The 17,830-nt window shown below is 43.5% G+C and overlaps 1 protein-coding gene across 4 annotated transcripts in view; it reads right to left on the bottom strand.

The window, feature by feature from the left end:
• nnt (nicotinamide nucleotide transhydrogenase) overlaps positions 1 to 17,830 on the bottom strand; it is a 113,700-nt gene that overhangs the window by 66,316 nt on the left and 29,554 nt on the right. For all 4 annotated transcript variants that reach the window (XM_060935953.1, XM_060935955.1, XM_060935951.1 and 1 more), the window contains exons 3-4: positions 4,644 to 4,873; positions 2,217 to 2,434 (exon numbers count right to left, since the gene is read on the bottom strand). In XM_060935953.1, coding sequence (XP_060791936.1) covers positions 2,217 to 2,434; positions 4,644 to 4,873 — 448 coding nt within the window. The remainder of the gene's footprint in view (positions 1 to 2,216; positions 2,435 to 4,643; positions 4,874 to 17,830) is intronic.

Here is a 17,830-nt window from a genome sequence, read left to right as displayed (position 1 = left end):
GGGAACAACTGTTTATAAATCGCTATAACAAAAAATAAAAAATTTAACTTGTTTCACAGACATTCTGCAGCAATATTTGACTATAAATGGATAAAATTTATAATGGGTCAGTCTTCAAAAAATAAAAATCATAACTGTTGGAAAGTTCCTGTCGTATATAAGGAATAAAACACTTGGAGATAAGCTGTTACAGGAAAAAGTCAACTTGGGTTATAACAGTAACTCCATCACGGCATAAAGGTGATTATTTTACTATAACGAGACGAGCGTTTTATTCCTTAAGCCTAGGTCACAACCGGACGTACGATTTTATGGCCGTGCGATTTTTGGCGTTTCCCAAATCGCTGCGTTTTTTTTGTTCGTGGAGAAAGATGCACGTTGGCTGCAAGTTTGTCTTGCAACCTGAAAAAAAACAACATAAGCGCCCGTAGAGTTTGTTTAACATGACAAAGAACCTCTGCGGCCAGTCTACGGCTCGAAAATCAGCATGTCACACGCGCGCCCTCCATGCTTTTCTTGCGTTTTTTGCACGTAGACCGGCCGTAGGAGCACGTACGGCCGGTTGTGACCGAGGCTTTACATAATCCCTGAGAAACAAACAGAAATAGCTTAGAAGCAAGCATCGCTACATATTCATCCTCACTGAAAATGCCCAGGTCCACAACAAAGATTTTGTTCATCGCTATCATTAGCCAAGGCATGCAAGCTAGTCTAGCATGTCGATAAAGTTCAACATTACCCTCCAATCTCGGATCTGTTCTTGGTCTGAAACAGCAGAGCTGTGGACTTTTGAGGTAAAGCATTTAGGGGAGAACAATTTATGGCAGCTAAAAGGAGAGAAGATTTTAAACACAAGCTTCAAAATGGCAGGACTGGTTAAAGTGGTGTGTTCACACTAGGGCATACAAGAATTGGTAGAGAGCAGTGTCCCGACTCTATAGAGCCAGGCAAGGCAAGTCTATTTGTATAGCACTTTTGACAGTAAACATTGCCGCAAAGCAGCTTTACAGAATTTGAATGAATTAAAACATGAGCTAATTTTATCCCTAATCTATTCCCAATGAGCACACCTGTGGCAAGGAAAAACTCCCTAAGACGACATGAGGAAGAAACCTCGAGAGGAACCAGACTCAAAAAGGAACCCATCCTCATTTGGGCAACAACAGACAACATGACCATAACATTAACAGTCCTAACATAAAGTCAGCTTCGTTGATGCTATAAATCCCCCACCGATGGAAACCCAAGTGCAATGTAATGTCTCTAAGGACCATAACTTCATTCAAAGCTGTGAGGTACCAAGTTAGAGACTTCTTTGACAAAGAGATAAAACCAGATCTTCCCCAGGAGTTGAATAAAGTAACTATAACACTGTGTAATGCATATAGAAACATCACTGGAAGAGTGGTCTCGGCACTGTACCAAGGGCTAGAGAGGAGCAGAGGAACTACTACTCTGTATGTGAGAGACAGATGGGTGAAAGAAAGTAAAATGCTGTTAACTGAAGAGGACTGGCTTAACATATGTGATGTACAGCGAACCACCACCAGCTCCAGGATGTGGAAGGAATTCTGTTGGAAAAATATGATCAGGTTCTTTATCACTCCCAAAAGAAAGAACAAAATTACAACTACACAACAAACATGCTGGAGACGGTGTGGAGAGCAGAATGCAGGTCACACTCATGTTTTTTGGGAATGTACTAAAATAAGAAACTATTGGAATGATGTGTGGGCAGAATTGAAAACGATACTGGGATATGAATTACCAAAGTCATGTGAGATATTATACCTGTGTAACCTGACAAAGGAAAATGTACAATACGAAGATGGATATCTGGCAAAAATTCTATTGGCTGCGGCCAAGAAAGCAATTACCAGGAAATGGTGTAGAGAGGACCCTCCTACTCGGAGGAACTGGCTGGACATAGTGGAGGAGATAATCAACATGGAAAAATTTACTTATATATTGAGACTTCAACAAACAAAATTTGATAAGAAATGCGAGAAATGGATGGATTATAAAACCCAAAGCAGAGGCACCACTGAAAACTTGGACTGATGTCAGAGACAATTGAGGACTACTAATAACATGTACCCCACTGACCCTGTAATATGTTCTGTAATGTTGTGTTGTTTTGTCTTTTTTTTTTTTTTGTCAAAAATTAATAAAATTTGAGTTAAAAAAAAAAAAAAACAAAGCTGTGAGGAACTTACCCAGCAATGTTGGCCATGGAACTGAGGGCATCATAACCCTGAGCGATGGTGACACGGGGCACCTGGTCCATGGCCAGCACTGTGGCCTTGCGCTTGGCCAAACGATCCATCAGCTCTGGGTTCTGAGCCGGGTAGATAAAGCTCACCAGAGTGGCACCTTCCTTCATCAGGTCTGTCTCATGTACACCCAGAGCTGGGTTCAGCATGGGGGCACGGACCTGTGACGGGGGGGGGAAGCAAGGGGTTTAACTAAAAATAATGCTTAAAATTACATGACAACTAATGCAACAGTACAAATACAGCCTGTTAAGTAATTGTCACACTTCAAAACAAACTGAAAATATACTCCATATGTAATTTGGCAAATTAACATTTACAGTCATACAAAACTACATTAAGAATCACAGTAAATCTAAATGTGTGATAACTCTAATCAGGTTAACGGCAATCCCATAATCAGCACCAGAAAGGCTGAATAACTGCTGACCCTCCTACACGTGTGTGAAAGTGACAATTTTTTTCACTCAATGAAAAGTGAGCAAAAGCCAATCCAGGAAGCAAATGCCAACCTGGCAAAAGCTGACATGAAAAGAAAAAGGCCCCAGCATGCAAAAGCCAAACCATGCAAGGACAGGGAAAAAAAAAAAAAAAAATCCAATCCAATGACTTAGTCAATCCCATGAGAGTGAAAGCTTGGTAAAGAGGCTCAGCAGCTACCATGTAATGCTAGAACCAGTTGATGCGTTCAGTGCTCGCGCCGTTGTGTTTAGTAGCTTAAAGCAGATACGCAGAACCGTGGCCTCACTTTTTGTTTATAAATACCTTGAAACCTCAAGAATGGCACAGGAATAGTTTTAAGCGTTAACAATAAATCTAATATAGTAATTTCATCTCATCTCATCTTCTCTAGCCGCTTTATCCTGTTCTACAGGGTCGCAGGCAAGCTGGAGCCTATCCCAGCTGACTACGAGTGAAAGGCGGGGTACACCCTGGACAAGTCACCAGGTCATCACAGGGCTGACACACAGACACACAAAACCATTCACACTCACACCTACGGTCAATTTAGAGTCACCAGTTAACCTAACCTGCATGTCTTTGGACTGTGGGGGAAACCGGAGCACCCAGAGGAAACCCACGTGGACACGGGGAGAACATGCAAACTCCGCACAGAAAGGCCCTCACCGGCCACGGGGCTCGAACCCGGACCTTCTTGCTGTGAGGCGACAGCACTAACCACTACACCACCGTGCCACCCCTAATATAGTAATTTTTAAAATTAAAATGATTCATACAGGTAGCGGTCTGACTGAATGACCTTGACATCTGTGACATCACAGCAGGAAGTCTATCGGTCTCATCGCCATTTCCGCTATACTAAAACACAGCTGACTGCAACTCCGATCCTCTATTTTGAGCTAATTTATCGCCATGCCACATAGATGTGTTGCTGATGGGTGCAGCAAAACGACAGAAGGTGGATTTACGCTGCATTCATGGCCCAAGAATATTTAAACTGCAAAGATTTGGACACATTTTGCGAGAAGTTCACGGGCACATTGGGCGCCTATGAAGTGGTCTCTCCTCTGCTCTGCACATTTTACTGAAGACTCGTACGAAACCTCTGATCTGTTGAGCAGCGTTGGCTATAAGCCCGTATTGAAAGAGGCTGCAGTACCAACAATTAAAGGAAAAGAAAACTACAAGAAAAGGAAAGTAAGTTCAGTTGCACCAGTTCTCCCGGAGTGTGAGCCAAGCAGTAATGGTGGAGTAATCAGTATGGAGAAAATGGAGAACAAGTGGACCAGTCGTCAGTTTTCCCCACTGGATATGCTTTTTTTTTTTTCCCTTCCACTGGATATGCTTGCGTCAGCAGCAATATCTTGCCCTTACGTGGAAGAAGCGAATGAACGAAGAACTGAAAAAGTCAGATTGTTCCTAAACAATCGGCCACAAGATCAGCCTTCAAGAAACGAAAACACAGATGGGTAAGATGCAACTCTCACTTGGTTACATCACAGCAAAAGCAACAACACTCGTTTACCTGCATTTAGATTAATACATGTAACTTGTATTACGTGTTTAAGTTACCGGTATAAGATTATTTAATTTGCTTCAGAATGTGATTGGCTCAGTTCACCTGATTATTTAATTAGCCTTTTACGTTTTATCAGTGAAAACGCATGCATGTTGCACAAGTTATAACACCTATCCTGTTTTAATGAGAGTCACATGAGGCTGTCAGTTCAATTCCATCCAATTCTCTAGAAGGCTTTGCTCTCTGGCTTCATTTTGTAAGGTGGGGGACTCCGTGGCCGACGTGTTACTATCGGATTCACTTTCCGATGAGCACAAGCACCTGCGCTGGTTATGTATTCTCACCATTTTTCACCCCCCTTCTGCCACAACTACGTTAAACCCACACACCTTAACCACAATGTCAGACAACAGCACGTCTTTGGCACCCTTGACGGTAGCTCCAGCTTTGGTATACATCTCGTCAGGGAACTTGGCCGATTCTCCGGCACCAGACTCCACCACCACGTTGAATCCCTGCTTGACGAGAGCATCCACCCCTGCGGGTGAGAGCGCCACCCGGAGCTCATTCTCAAAGATCTCCTTAGGAACACCAACTGTCACCTGCTTGTAAGGAATCCCTGTGGAAATACAAAATGAAGAGGTCTCCTTTTGTTACTATGCTTCAAAACCGTGGAACTCAATATCATGCTGGGAAATGAGCACAAGGTGCTATGAATTGCACACAAAAAGGTATTCAAGAATGTGAAGCGAGCATGCACAGAAATTTGAGAGAGCACTTCAGCGCCACAAGCACCGAGACACACACCCACTTTCTTTCTCTTTGTCAAGTCAACTTTGTCAAATATGCTATACATGCTCGATATACAGCACAGATGAAATTTCAGTCCTCTCTAACCCACGGTGCAAACAGGCAATGCAATAAATAAAACTAGAATAATTGAAATAAACAATATAAACAGTATAAACACTAGATAAGAACTAGACAGACTAAACACTCATTCATACACACACACACAAATTGGAGCAAATAAACAGTCAAGGGCACTTGAGGTATAGCAGGTAAACATGAAATAAGCAGTATAAACAAACTAATAGCTGTTAAGGTGAGGTAATGCGGAATAGTGCAAAATGAGCGAGGTAAAGTGAAATGTGCAGTCCCTGAGTTCAGTGTGTTAATGAACGTGTGTGTGTGTGTGTGTGTGTGTGTGTGTTTGGGGGAGGGGCAGGCTGTAAGGGTGACCTGTCAGATGCTGAAGGGGGGGGGCAAGGGGGCGTGCGGGCAGAATCTGTGGCAGGGGGTAGAGGGGGGAGGAGGGGCAGAACAGGGAGGGAGGAGTTGAGCCTCCTGACCGCCTGGTGAAAGAAACTGTCCTTGAGCCTGCTGGTTTTGGCCCGGAGACTCCGCAGTCTCCTCCCCGACGGCAGCAGACTGAAGAGGCTGTGAGATGGGTGGGTGGGGTCACCTGCAATCCTGATGGCTTTGCGGGTGAGGCGAGAGTTATAGATATCCATAAGAGAAGGGAGAGAGACACCAATGATCCTCTCAGCTGCTCTCACGATGCGCTGCAGAGTCTTGCAGCAGGACACGGTGCAGGCGCCGTACCACACGGTGATGCAGCTGGTCAGGATGTTCTCGATGGTGCCTCTGTAGAATGTGTGCATGATGGGGGCCGGGACTCTTGCTCTCCTCAGTTTGCGGAGGAAGTACAGACGCTGTTGGGCTTTTTTGGCCAGTGATGCAGTGTTGTTGCTCCAGGACAGGTCTTCAGAGATGTGCACACCCAGAAACTTGGTGCTGCTCACCCTCTCCACTGCAGCACCGTCAATAGATAGTGGAGCATGCTGGGTGTGCGCTCTCCTGAAGTCCACAACAATCTCCTTAGTCTTCTCCACGTTCAGGCGGAGGCTGTTGTCCTTGCACCACATAGCCAAGCGGCTCACCTCACTCCTGTAGATTGTCTCATCGCCATTGTTGAGGAGACCCACCACAGTCGTGTCATCCGCAAACTTAATGAAGAAGAGATTAGAGCTGGATGTTGGTGTGCAGTCGTGGGTCAGCAGAGTGAAGAGGAGGGGGCTCAGCACACATCCTTGGGGGTCCCCGTGTTCAATGTGATGGTGCTGGAGGAGTTGCTGCCGACCCGTACAGCCTGTGGTCTCCCCGTCAGGAAGTCCAGCAGCCAGTTGCACAGGGAGGTGTTGAGTCCCAGCTGGTCCAGTTTATGAATGAGCTGCTGAGGAATGATTGCGTTGAATGCTGAGCTAAAGTTTATGAACAGCATTCTGACATACGAGTCTTTTGTCTCCAGGTGGGTGAGGGCTGAGTGGAGGGCAGTGGAGATGGCGTCATCAGTTGAACGGTTGGACTTGATATGCCACATGACTAGCTGCTCAAAGCACTTCATGAGGATGGGAGTGAGTGCGACAAGGCGGTAGTCATTGAAGCAGGAGGGAGATGGCTTCTTCGGGACGGGGATGATGGTGGTAGCTTTGAGGCATGTGGGGACAACAGCCTGGCTCAACGAGATGTTGAAGATGTCTGTAAAGACATCTGTGAGCTCCTCAGCACAGTCTCTCAGGACACGACCAGGAATGTTATCAGGACCCAGGGCTTTCCGTGCATTTGTCATCCTGAGAGCTCTCCTCACGCTGTCTGGGGACAGCATCAACACCTGGTCGCCGGGAGGTGGTGGGGTCTTCTATGCCGTGGTGCTGTTGTCTGCCTCAAAGCGAGCGAAGAAGTCGTTCAACTGATTCAGCAGAGAGGTGGAGTTATCACAGGTCTGCAGCGAGGGCTTGTAGTCTGTGATGGTCTGAATCCCCCGCCACAGGTTCCTGGCGTCTCTGCTGTCTACTTCAACGACAGCAATGTTCCTGGAATACTGTCACGAGGCATCAGGGTGGCCAAGAGACAGGTTAGCCCTAGCTGTCCTCAGGCCCACCTCGTCCCCAGCTCTGAAGGCAACATTCCGAGCCCTCAGGAGCCTGTGGACTTTCCCTGTTAGCCATGGTTTCTGATTGGCCCGCATGGAGATGTTCTGGTGACTGTAATGTCGTCCATGCACTTCCTCATGTAGGCAGTGACGGTCTCCGTGTACTCCTGGAGATCTGTGGTGGTGTTGTAGGTGGCCACCTGTCTGAACATGCTCCAGTCAGTGGTGGAAAAACAGTCCTGGAGTGCCTCTGAGGACTCCTCTGGCCACATACATATCTACTTTGTAGCTGGTTTGGTGACTTTAACCAGCAGCCTGTACGCTGGCATTAGCATAACAGTGGAGTGATCTGAGGCCCCAAGGTGGGGGAGGGGTAGGACTTTGTAGGCATCTTTACGCATGGTGTAAACACTGTCCAGAGTATTGTTTCCACATATGGGAAAGTTGATATGTCCATAGAGTTTTGGAAACACGCTCTTGGGGTTTGCATGGTTGAAATCCCCAGCCAGGATGAGGAAAGCATCTGGGTGGGCTGTCTGCTGCTCACTGATGTGCTGATAGAGTTCATTCAGTGCTTCACTCCTGTTGTTATTGGAGCCGGGAGGGATGTATATTGCTACCAGCAATATAGCTGTAAATTCCCTTGGCAGGTAGAATGGCTGGCACTTAATAATTATAAACTCCACCAGTGGTGAGCAGTGTTTGCAGACCACGACAGCATCGCAGCACCAGGCATCACTGATGTAAACACAGAGTCCTCCACCATGAGTCCCCCCCCCGACTAGCACGCTGTCTGACCGGTAGCATGTTAGCCGGACTAGCTGAATGGCACAGTCCGGAACGCTGTCGTTAAGCCATGTTTCCACAAACATGAGGATAGAACACTCACTCACTCAGACTTAGAAGATGAGCGGAGCAGGCGGACATAATCCAGCTTGTTATCCAGCGAGCATACGTTGGCCAGAGTGATGGTAGGGATAGCCGGCCGGTGAGGGCTAGCCGCTAGCCTAGCTCGGATACCTCCGCGCTTGCCCCTGTTCTGCTTCCACATGTGGCGCTTCCACTGTGGGCTGGATGCAGGAGTGGTGGTTGGTGGTTGAGCAGGCCTCCGGAGCAAACCATAGTCGCATAGCACTTCCACGTCCGCTGGATTTATATCCGTGGATATAGTTCTGCAGATGTCGAGCAGAAACTCACGGGAGTATGTGCGCCTTAAGACTGATGGACGCGACAAAGACAAAACAGATACACACTGTTTTAAAACACAAGAAACACGAAAACACCGTTCTGTCGGGACCAGAAGTAAAGTCTTGCTCACCAGAGTCAACACCTTACTTGATCATTCGACACACTTCATAGCACCTTGTGCTCACTGATGCTCCGAGCACTCAGGTCATGCATTTAAATACCTTGTATAACCTCCCTTTGCCAGTAAAACAGCACCGAGTCTTCTCCTAGAACATTTTATAAAGGTTGGAGAATACGGAGCAGTGCATCAGAGACTATTCTTCTTCACACAATCTCTCCATCATCCAGGGTCTGAGGCCCTCTTTTCCCTCTCTTGTGCACTCTCCCCTTCAGCTCACCCCACAGGTTTTCAATAAGCAGGGAATAATTTGTTCAGTATTGCATTGCAATTTCTGCCCAAACTCCCCCAACCGCAACGCAAAAACAAAATGCGTAGCACAAAACTGCGATGAAAATTTCTGACACCTTTGTCCCTTGTAAACTGCAATTTTGACAAGATATCGTATTGACTGCAGTCGGATGAACGGTCAACACGCGAGCACTCGTGTGCGAGTGAGTGAGTGAGTGAGTGAGTGAGAGCATGCTCATGACCTGTGTGGTGGGCTGTAACAATTCTTGAACTCGGATTGGCTGTAAATCTGAGAAGTGTGCACCATACTGTATGACCGCGGGCGTATAAGACAGGCTTTAAATAAACTCCTTGTGACCACACCAGGTGCCATTCACGTGTCTGCTTTTCTTGATGGACTGCCACTGTAAATTAATTTTGATGATGGCCAAGTCTTTAGTAAAACCTCACCAGTGGATGCTAGATCTTCCATGTTTTGGTGAGTAACACGAAGGTGCCAAGCGATGAATGTTGAGAAGGTTTGTGTCCGGTACTGGCCAGTGACCCATGACAAAATGGCAGAAACCCCATGTGTTTCCGAGAACACCACCACCGCTGTACACGGCCCCCAGGTAAATACAGTTGAAAGGTGGAAGAGGGAATTGGGAGACTGGGTTGTGTACAACTCCGAGGGTACGCATGTGCAAAGTGCGCATTGTGCAATTTGTCAAACTTGCGAATCTCGCTTGAGGGCTCAGAAACTTTAACAAGTCAGTTATTGACGGGATCTCTGGACACAATCTAAAAAAAAGGATCAGTTTCAAAAGCACGCAAAACCCGACATGCACCTGCAGGTAGGCCTAATTGATATTAATTTGGACTTGTGAACGTTTCAGTCTCGTCTATAGCCTAGTCTGCTTGGCCAAGGTGGTAACCAGTCACCGTTTCAGCACATGTACAAGCCAGTCATACATGAAAATAGTGTAGTGTATAGTATTAGATCTAGATCTAAATGGTATTTTAGAAATCACAGTCTACTATAGTTGATCATGACGAAATTGACAAATAGTGTGCTCCTTTTCAATTTCAAACAATTTTTAATAATTAAAAAAAAATTAGTGCTTATATTAAATCTTGTAATAGGTCATTTTTTGGATCAGTGTTCATGATCACACATACTATGACCAACAAGACCAACGAAAACTGTGACCACCATTTTTAAAATAACCAAACTAGCGTCTTTTCTACTCCGTCTAATCTAGTTCCAATCTTAACTCCAGAACAAGTCCATTGTTCTTGTTGTGCCTGGCGCTAGTATTGCTGGGAAAACATAGATGTATACAGACATACACAGTGACTTGATGTGGCTGTACGGTAGATCTGTAGTCCATGGAAAAGCAAACCAGTTCTTAAAAGGCTCGCAAGCGGAACCAACTCTGAAACACCACTTGCACCAGCCCAGAACTAACACCAAGTTCATGTTGGTGGAATTTGAGAATCCTAATATTTCAATTCAATTTTAAGGCAGTGGGTAAAAGAAGGGGAAGAAGACTGAACAATCAAACATCACATTGGCAAACTACAATCAAAAGGAGTAACAATTTTTACTGGATTATCTGCGATTTTTGTCCCATCTGAATCAGTAAAATTCAAAAACTATCAAATTCTACAGACTTGCATGCACCTGGAAAGATCCTGCCATAATTTTCATCTTTATGCATTTTTAATGAACAGCAAAAATAGCCTGTGTAAATACATAGGTCACTATAGAAAACTGCGCACACTGATTATCGAGAACTAGTACGAATTTCTCGACCAATCACTTTGAGCGACTCAGCAAAATGGCGGCCAATCACTTTGTGACCGTAAGTGAGGAAGGAAAAAAAAAAAAAGAAAAAAAAAATGCTCTTCTTAAAAGCACTAAAGATACTACGAAGTTGTCAAGCTATAGATAGTTTTCACTGATGTCACGGCATTGCAGGGAACGCCCTCCAGCCACCATCTTGTGGGGCAAACAAAACGGACCATCGCCATTACCGGCTACATTATCTCGGACGAATTTATTAAGTTATATAGTCAGTTTTCGAAAATAAAGATCAATGTCGGCAAAATCAAGCAAACAGAAGAAGTATATAGATACATTAGACGACATCTCACGACAACGGTATGCAGCCAAACTGGCCTTGATTGGGGGAATTGACCCCTACGAAGTGGACAAAGATGCATTTTCAAGTGACTATGCAGGGCTGCCAAAGCCTGAAACTGCCAAAGCCTGCTCCAAAGCCTGAAACTGACTTCATCAAACTTTAAAGGCTGTCTGATGTATACAACTTTATATATTCTACAGCGCACCTTTTGTCAGATGCCGCCTTTTTCACGGCTGAATCGCGCAGATCCGATTTTTTTTTTTTTATGGGGGGGCGTTGGAGTGTCTGATTATAATTTCAAAGTAAATTCTGTATTAAAATTACTAAATAAGCAAATCCGTTACAGTCCATGAAACAGGAAGTATAAGGATGAGAAAAAAAACAGTTTAAAATCGCAAAGCTGCGCACATTTGCGCAGCCCGAGCGGTGTGCAGGACTGCGCAAATGTGCGCAGCTTTGCGATTTAAACCTTTTCTCATCCTTATACTTCCTGTTTCATGGACTGTAACGGATTTGCTTATTTAGTAAATTTTAATACAGAATTTACTTTGAAATTATAATCAGACACTCCAATGCCCCCCCTAAAAAAAAAAAATGGATATGCGCGATTCAGGCGGCATCCGCCAAAAGGCGCGCTGTTTGCATCCCAAACACAAATCAAATCATACAGAATAGACCTAAAATGTTTTTCAAAAATGACCCTTGCATGAGTGAAGTGACAAGTTTCAAATAGAAACGTGACAAACGAGCAATATTAAGTGGGCATTACAATGTAAACGTACACTCAGCGGTTCCAGTTAGGCATTCTCCAGAGATTGTTTACATGATGTTTTGGTTTCCAAAAACAAACTTAAAACACAATTATACACCAATATTCACCTCGCCATCAGTGAATAATTGTTAAATAATATCCCATCTTGCATTGGCCTGTTGAGAAGGATCGTGTTATATCCTGACGGACAAGAGGTTTTGCACATTCTCTCCCTCCCCCTCTCCTCTTTCCCACTGAACACTCATCCAAACGTCACACAGTGACTGACTACAATTAAGCCTTTAAAAAAATCCAAGCTTGACACAAGGGGAAAGTCTGACACAGTGTTTAAAGTTGGAGCTAAGCACAAGTCTTCAAGCTGAGAAGAATCACTCCAAATGCAAAAATCTTGTGACTGTTATTGCTTTGTGGAACTGCAGAAATTTCCTGCACCGCCATATAAATATCTCTCAAAAGCCAACAAATACATACACAAGCTTATCCCCATTTCCTATACGATTTGGAACCGGCGTTCTCAAACCTTTTGCAGTCAGGAACTCCTTTAACCATAAAATTAATTCCACAGATGCCTGTGGTACACATTTATTTTATGAACATAACCCAACTATTTAAATATTAGGCTCATTCATTAATATATACAATAATATTTTGGTTATTTATTGGAGCTTTTTATTCCTGAAATTTCCACTGGAAGAACACATTAAGTACAAATCAACTTGCTTCTACATTATTGTGGCTTGGATTCAACCCATTCAATTCAAGTGACAAGTTAAATATGCTATAAGAAAATAATGACTAGAACAACTTTTACAACATTGGGCTGAAGTTTCCACCACTTAAAATAAAAAAATCACCACATGATTTGGCCCTGGTTTCACAGACCACACTTTTAGAACCACTGACTCGGGTATTTATGCATCTTCCTACTGCAGGGAAAGCTTTTAAAACAAGAATAAAAAGTAAATCTGTTATTATATTCACACTGGCAGACTTAAAATCGCAATATTAAAGGAGATACGCAGAACCATGGCCTCACTTTTTGTTTATAAATGCCTTGAGACCTCAAGAATGGCACAGGAATAGTTAAGCGTTAACAAATCTAATATAGTAATTTTTATGATTAAAATGATTCATATAGGTAGCAGTCTGAGTGAATGACCTTGACATCTGTAACATCACAGCAGGAAGGCCAGCCAGAGCAGGTCCTGGGAATGAGATGCTGGCCTCTTCTGCCCCTCGGACTTGCTTGATCCATCCTGGTGCCCTGTGTCTGGTTGGAGTTTTATCGCATAGCTCCTGTGGAGGACGGCCCCATGAGGACAGTTGAGGGTTATACCTGGAGGATGCTCTGGATTCTTACAGTAATGCTTTTATGGCTGAGGACTACAGTTGACTTGCTAACTTTAGGACTGCAGTTGTCATGAACAGTTTTGCACTCAAGTTTCCATCAGTGAAACTGTCATGTTAAAACTGTTAATGTTAGTCATACTGTCTGTTGTTGCCCAAATGAGGATGGGTTCCCTTTTGAGTCTGGTTCCTCTCGAGGTTTCTTCTTCATGTCGTCTGAGGGAGTTTTTCCTTGCCACCGTCGCCACAGGCTTATTCATTGGGGATAGATTAGGGACAAAATTAGCTCATGTTTTAAGTCGTTCAAATTCTGTAAAGCTGCTTTGCGACAATGTTTATTGTTAAAAGCGCTATACAAATAAACTTGACTTGAAGGCTATCGGTCTCATTGCCATTTCCGCTATACTAAAAAACAGAGCTAACCGCAACTTCGATCCTCCATTTTTAGCTAATTTATCACCATGCCACATAGATGTGTTGCTGGCGGGTGCAGCAACACGACAGAAGGTGGATTTACGCTGCATTCATGACCCAAGAATGGTCAAACTGCAAAGCTTTGGATGCGTTTTGTGAGAAGTTCACGGATTGGGCACCTACGAAGTGGTTTCTCCTCTGCTCTGCACATTTTACTGAGGACTCATACGAGACCTCTGATCTGCTGAGGAGTGTTGGCTACAAGCCAGAACTAAAAGAGGGTGCAGTACCAACAGGAAAAGAAAACAAGAAAAGAAAAAAAAAGTTCAGTTGCACCAGTTCTCCTGGAATGTGAGCCGAGCAGTAATGGCGGAGTACTCAGTATGGAGAAAATGGAGAATGAGTGGACCAGTCATCTGATTTCTCCACTGGATATGCTTGCCTCAGCAGCAATATCTCGACCTTATGTGGAAGAAGTGAATGAACGAAGAACTGAAAAGTCAGACTGTTTCAAAAACAAATCGGCCACAAGATTGGCCTTCAAGAAGCAAGAACACAGACTGGTAAGATGTGACTCTCATTTGGATACATAACACCACTCATTGTTTACCTGCATTTAGATTAATACATGTAACTTGTATTGTGTGTTTAAATTCCCGGTATAAGATTATTTAATTTGCTTCAGAATGTGATTGGCTCGGTTCATCTGATTATTTAAATTAGCCTTTTACATTTTATCAGTGAAAATGCATGCATGTTGCATAAGTTATAACACCTATCCTGTTTTAATAAGAGTCACATGAGACCGTCAGTTCAATTCCATCCAATTCTCTAGACAGCTTTGTTCTCTGGCTTTATTTTGTAAGGTGGGGGCCTCCATGGCCGACGTGTTACTATCGGATTCACTTTCTGATGGTTCAAACTGATACAGTTCTACGTGTATAGCAGTAGCATGTACACACACTAATTTCAGGACCATCACAGTCAGATATATTACTATTTGTGGCAGATCACAGAATCCAGGGACACATGTCTGCCCAGGGGCATTTTGAGTTATTGACAGATTCAGAAAGTACAGTTTCTAAGCTTTCCAATGATGCCTTCCATGTGGAGATCTGACAATATTTGAAGAATGTGTGGCCTTTTGAAAGTGTATACCTCTTAAAACAGAAAAGGGAGAAAATCACCCTCAAAGTTTTCCATCTCAGCTACTCTGGGTGTAGGGCGGGCACATAATGGTGCTCATTTGCATGACATTAAGGAAAGCCCTACCCCCTACGAGCTAGCACGATACTACTTTCATGTAAACAAAGATCACCACGTCAATTTTCCTTCCATGCAAAGTATGCCCAACACAATTATGAAGTACAAAAATAAGTCCTAAAGTATACTTTAACGTTTTGTGGTTGAAAAATTACTCACACCGTAAGAAAGAAAGATAGCACGATGATGACACAACTAACACAACACTAGTTTCATGTAAAGCCTCGGTCACAACCGGCCGTATGTGCTCCTACGGCCGGTCTACATGCAAAAAAACGCAAGAAACGCACGAGAGCACGCATGTGATGTGCTGATTTTCGAGCCACAGACCGGCCGCAGAGGTTCTTTGTCATGTCAAACAAACTCTACGGGTGCTTACGTTTTTTTCAGGTTGCAAGACAAACTTACGGCCAACGCGCGTCTTTCTCCATGAACAAAAAAAACGCAGCGATTTGGGAAACGCCAAAAATCACACGGCCAAAAAATCGTACATCCGGTTGTGACCTAGGCTTAACCAAACCACAACACTCTCCGTTACATGCAAAAATAACCACACAGCCTTAGATTAATAAACTTACCCCATCAGAAAGAGAAACAGCGCCTTGCACACACCAATGCCTCCAATGGAATGTAATCCTAGAACGGTCCGTGTATCATCCGATCATTCAAGTATTCCATTCAATCTGGAAAACGAGGTTGCGTTTTTTTTTTTTTGCTAGAAATGGTTATCTCCGATGTAAATACCGTGTGTCTGTTTGCTTCGCGGTGTTTCAGCTCCACTGCGCTCTGTTTAGCTTGCTCATTCCATAGTGAAATTACATGCCTGTATGCAGTTAAGTAGCCACGAGCTCAGCTCGTATCATACAGCTGATTCGCGGGAAAAAAAAAAAAAAAATCATGATGTGAATGGCCCATATGGTAATTTACCCACACCCCCCAGCAGGCTACAGTCCTGACAAAAACGAGACAATTTGCAACAAAAAATGTATGCTTTTCCAACAAAACAATCTATTATCTGAAATACTGATTGCATTCTTCAAGATCTCAACTTGCACATGATGGAAAAAAACGAAAATCACAAATTTCGAAAAAAAAACACTTCTTTTGCGATTATCTCGGATTCGTTTCGGCCGACATGCGTCCCTGGATCTGGTGAGGGGTCACATTTGAGGAACCCAAAGAATCTCCAATAAATCCAAACGAAGAGGCCATTGCAACCACTTTCGCCTGCCGAGTCTGACTTTGGTCTATAGCTGTAAAAGGCCTTGGCCTTAAAACCGGTTCCCGCTGTAACGTCACGCACTCAGGGCTGGCTGGCTCAGCTCGAATGCCAACTTTGCAGTCGATTTTAACTCTCAAACATATTTTGTTATTCCTATTTATGCAGCATACAAGAGTCAAGGATGGAGATACTATCCACTCAAATTTATTTAAAAAAGGTTCTGTGTATCTCCTTTTTAAAAAAAAAAATAATAATAAATAAAAATTCAGTGCTATTTGATCCAAGACCAATGCCAATTCTGCAGCATAAAACAGAGCATCCCTATTCTTTTACTCACACTTGACCAGTGAGCACAGAAACAATGTACCGCATGATTGCGCACACGTGTAGCTTTATGCTACAGAAGAAAAAGGGAAGAAACAATGTGGGGAAAGCTGTACAGTGAATTTTGAAATTATCCAAAATGCTTACTTGCAGTGCAACACACCCCATCTAATGTTTACCATTATATACTGAATATTAAATTCCTGATTACTGAACGTATGAAATTAACTAATGGGGAAAGTGAGTCAAAACATGCCAGTGAGGCATCACACATCAAGCTAGTGACATTCCAAAATGTTTCAAGTATGTAGACAAAAACCCATCTGTATCGAGGCTCATCATTTTCAGACAAACAAGGCCTCATTGTCTGTCCAATGCATCTTTTTGTGTGTCAGAAGTTTAAAAAAACCCATGGCACAAACTGACTGGTTGGATTAGTTGAGTGACAGGGCTTTTAAAACAAGTTTGTTGAGCTGTACCCCTAGTTAAGCATTATTTTATGGCATCACACGGACCATAATCATCTTCTATTGGTATTTATGGCGTAAATAAATGAGATTATCAGAAGACAAACAGAGCACTGTAGTGGCTTCTATCCTTGTATCAAGGTCCATGCTGCTGTAGAGTAACAAAATCAACACCTTCGGATTTGAAAATTCACCTGCGTTGTGGTATAAATCATTGTAGCAAGCACACAATCTCTTAAAGGAACATTTTTTATTTATATTGAGCCTTCAGAGCATTTCCCAGCACAATCAGGGAAAGGCCTGAAAGTTTCTTGAAGCTTCACCCATACATACAAAGTGTGTTAAACACCAATTTCATTCATACACACAGATCAGAAACGAGGTCTGGAGTCCAGCTAGCAGTGCTTGCGACGTAGCAGCTCGTTGTATTCTCACCTCACCTCTCACTGCACACACCCGAGTGCGTAACATGTTACACGTCTTAATTCACTTGATGATCGTCTTTTCAAAGCGGACGTGTAGAGATGAACAGAAAATGTTTGACATTTGTACAAAACTACCAGTTCTGACATTTCGCACCAGAAAAATGGCATGACCTTTATCTTTCAGTTTCAGCAGAAGCATGAATTATTACCTCGCCCACGACGGAGTAAGCGGGGCGACGTACTGTAATCAGTCCGGCTGGTTTGCGTGTCTGTCTTAACAATCTAGCGTCTACATTGCACCGATCAACTTCAAATTTTCAGAGTAGGTGGGCAATGGTCCATAGATTACCTGATTAAATTTTGGGGGTCAAGATCACCAGAAAGGTCAACCTTTGTTAAAATAACGTTTTTCATTATAACTCAAACGGCTGCCGATAGACAGATGTTTACTATTACGAGCATACAGGAACTCCGATATGGCCTTTTATTTGGCACCATGATCTTTGACCTTGAGTGACCATGAAAGATCAAACTTAAGGTCACGGATTTTCATAGGACTATAACCTGATGGCTGATGATTGAGAAATATTACCATTATCAACATATAGGTATAAAATAAGTACTGCTGGGCGAGGTTTGTTTTACCTGGCGACACTTGTTAAATCGTCTTTTTTTTTTTAAATG

The sequence above is a fragment of the Neoarius graeffei genome, chromosome 12, assembly GCF_027579695.1.
Source record: "Neoarius graeffei isolate fNeoGra1 chromosome 12, fNeoGra1.pri, whole genome shotgun sequence".
Classification (NCBI taxonomy): Eukaryota; Metazoa; Chordata; class Actinopteri; order Siluriformes; family Ariidae; genus Neoarius; species Neoarius graeffei.
This window is presented reverse-complemented; position numbering and strand designations above follow the sequence as displayed.